Here is a 3,244-nt window from a genome sequence, read left to right as displayed (position 1 = left end):
GTATGGCAACATTTTTTATATTTCTAATACATACAATATTGCAGGTAACAGCAAGGGCAAAATGTGCCTAATAACATGAAATAATAATACACCGATGCTCTGGTGTATATACTTAGACTGGGCCAAGGATTATAAAGTACATTAAACCGTTAGAAACTAGAAACGGGTGATGGATACAAAGTTCTCAGTCCAGTAGCACCCCCCGTTTCCTCACATATCCCTACGAATTAGAGATCCTGCATCACACACCAGGTCAACCGACTACAAACAGAGCTCCTCAGCTACGGACAGAGAAATATTACATTTCTTTCATTTCACTGTTTTATTCATTGATCATTAACTGTCACAGACAGGACAGAAATGGTCGGGGAAATTCTGCAAGAAACACATAAAGTTAAGTTAAATGCTGCTGGAGAAACGTGCTAATTTTACTGCCCAAAAGTGGAATGAGTAAATTTTTTGGCAGAAGCCTCATTGCTACTAACAAGGGGCCTGATTCATTAAGGATCTTAACTTGAGAAACTTCTTATTTCAGTATCCTGGACAAAACCATGTTACAATACAAGGGGTGCAAATTAGTTTTCTGTTTTGCACATAAGTTAAATACTGACGGTTTTTTCATATAACACACAAATATCAACTTTAAATTTCAGTGTACAAATAAGCTATCAAGTATCTGTGTGGTACATGAAAAAACAGGCAGTATTTAACTTATGTGCAAAACAGAATACTAATATGCACCCCTTGCATTGTAGCATGGTTTTGTCCAGGAGACTGAAATAAGAAATTTCTCAAGTTAAGATCCTTAATGACCCAAGATATGTAACTTGGTGAACACATTTTGCATATTTACTTATATTTCTCAGGTCTGTTTATTTGCTAGATAATTTTGCTATTGAACGTAGTCATAGTGCTAACAAAATCTGTCACTTTGCACCTAACATACATATTTTGAATTTTGTCATTTCTTAAACAAATATACCAATGTTATCATCATAATGATTTAACATAAGATATATACAGATGGATTACCATTCTTTTATATGAATGTCGAGATTGAGCATCATGGTGTATCAACCAAGCCAATAGTGCTTAACCCATCCTGCTACCATGGGGTATAACAGAGGGGGCAAGGTTAGTGTAACCGGCAAGTCCACTGCACTTTAGGGATCATTGAATCCCGACATCGATCTACAAGAAGCCTGCTCTATCTCTACTACCACAGATGTCTTCGCCATTGATAATAATAATAATTTTCCTTTTTTATATCTTATTTCACCAGCTTGAGAGAAAAGAGCATCCACCTTCCAGAAATGTTGAATTCTTCAGGGATTTACAGCAACAGTTCCCAGGTGTCCATTATTGGCAGCAAAACGGCAGAGTATGTAAAGCTGGCCGTCGCCTTACTGATAATTGTCTGTTTCTGCTGCTTCCTCTACTTCATGGCTGTGATGCTTAATGTCTTCTTCACCACCTCTAACATTCGAGAGAACTCTCGATATATTCTCTTCTTCCACATGCTCATCAACGACACACTATATATTGCTTTCGGAGTTCTCTTGCTGCTGCTTGCCATCTACCGCGTAGCCATCCCTGGTCCGATCTGCTATGTCTTGTACATCATAGGCTCATCTACATTTAGGGCAACTGCATACAACTTGGCGACCATGGCTCTAGAACGCTATGTGGCGATCTGCCACCCGCTACGGCATGGTGAGCTCTGCACCGCACAACGAGCTAAGGTTTCTATCGTGCTCATGTGGGTGGTGGGCTTAATCCCTTATGCTACTGACCTAATTATCATACTGGCCTCAAACAATAAACTGTCTTCTCTTAACGTTGTATGTACCCAGGAAACTATGGTAGTGAATCCAGTTCAAATTATTATAAGATCCCAAAGTGTCATTATAGGATTTACCACGGTGGGACTTATCATCATATTTACGTATGTCCGGATTATACTGATTGCTCAAAAAATAAGTTCACAATCATCTTTTGCTTTGAAAGCCGGTAAAACGGTCTTGCTCCATGCTTTCCAGTTAGTCCTCTGTATGGCTTCATTACTGTCCAATGTTTCAGAAATGTATCCTAACAACTATTCTGCTTTTTTACCTTTAGTCAATTTCCTTATGTACAGTTGTGTGCCAAGGTTCCTTAGCCCTCTGATCTATGGACTCCGAGATGAAGTGCTGAGGAAATATATAAGACAAACAGTCCTAAAAAGCTGCAGAACTGTCCATGTTTCCAAGAGTTGAGTGAAGACCAAAAAAAGCCACCAATCTAGGTGCATATAAAACAAACAAAATCCAAACTGTCATTGGCCAATCGAGCAGAAAAAGTCTTTGGGGGTAGATATATATCAACCTACCTAAAAAGGAAAAGTTTTTGCCCATAGCAATCAATCATATTCCATCAATATTTACTAGATTGTACTAGATAAATGAGGGCTAGAATTTGATTGGTTGCTATGGGCCACACCTCCACTTTTCCATTTTCGAAGATTTGATAAATCTCCCAATTTATGTTAAGTATTTTTTTCTTACATAACTTTATTTGAAATCATTGTAAAATTGTTAAACTGAATCTTAGTTTAGTTCATACTTACCTACTTTCTTCAACTCCCTTCTGGGAGCCCGCTAGTGGAGGGAGATGTGAGGGGGCAGGGCAGCCGAAATCGTGTCATTTCGGCCTCGCCCCCTGTGATATCATGACGCCAATCGCGTCATTTGACAGCAGGGACGGGGCCAAACGCCGCGATTCACCGGGAATCGCGGCGTTTGTGATCTAATTCTGCCCACTTCACTAGGAAGTGGGGCACTTCCTAGTGAAGTGGGCAGAATTCGGGAGATTGCCACACACACCCGGGAGTCCGGGAGCCTCTCGCAAAATGCGGGAGTCTCCCGGACATTCCGGGAGAGTTGTCAAGTATGGTTTAGTTGGAAAGATCATTGAACGCTCCTTCATACCTAACTGCTGTTAATGTACTAACAAATTCCTGAAAACCACATCAAAATTAAGATCAATAGTTTTAATGGGCCCCCACCATTGGTCCTGATTTAGAGCTGAAAAGTATTTGTAACTCTTCGTTGGCAAAATTGCACTTTTACTTGTATGTTTTGGGTTGTACCTATCTTACGATAAGCTCTGTCATACGGAGGTGTTTGGAGTAGAGATACGACAGTCATCATCATCAACTTGATAGGGGAAAGTAATCAAAAAGGTAGAAATTAAAAAAATAATACAA

The 3,244-nt window shown here is 39.7% G+C and overlaps 1 protein-coding gene across 1 annotated transcript; it reads left to right on the top strand.

Annotated features, from left to right (window-relative positions):
- The first annotated feature begins 1,313 nt into the window (after positions 1 to 1,313).
- Positions 1,314 to 2,255, top strand: LOC142139785 (odorant receptor 131-2-like). The gene has a single exon (XM_075197655.1). The coding sequence runs from the start codon at positions 1,314 to 1,316 to the stop codon at positions 2,253 to 2,255; it is 942 nt and encodes a 313-aa protein (XP_075053756.1).
- Positions 2,256 to 3,244: the final 989 nt, after the last annotated feature.

The sequence above is a fragment of the Mixophyes fleayi genome, chromosome 2 (genome assembly GCF_038048845.1).
Source record: "Mixophyes fleayi isolate aMixFle1 chromosome 2, aMixFle1.hap1, whole genome shotgun sequence".
Classification (NCBI taxonomy): Eukaryota; Metazoa; Chordata; class Amphibia; order Anura; family Limnodynastidae; genus Mixophyes; species Mixophyes fleayi.
Note: the sequence above shows the minus strand (reverse complement) of the source record. Positions and strands in the feature narration are given on the sequence as shown.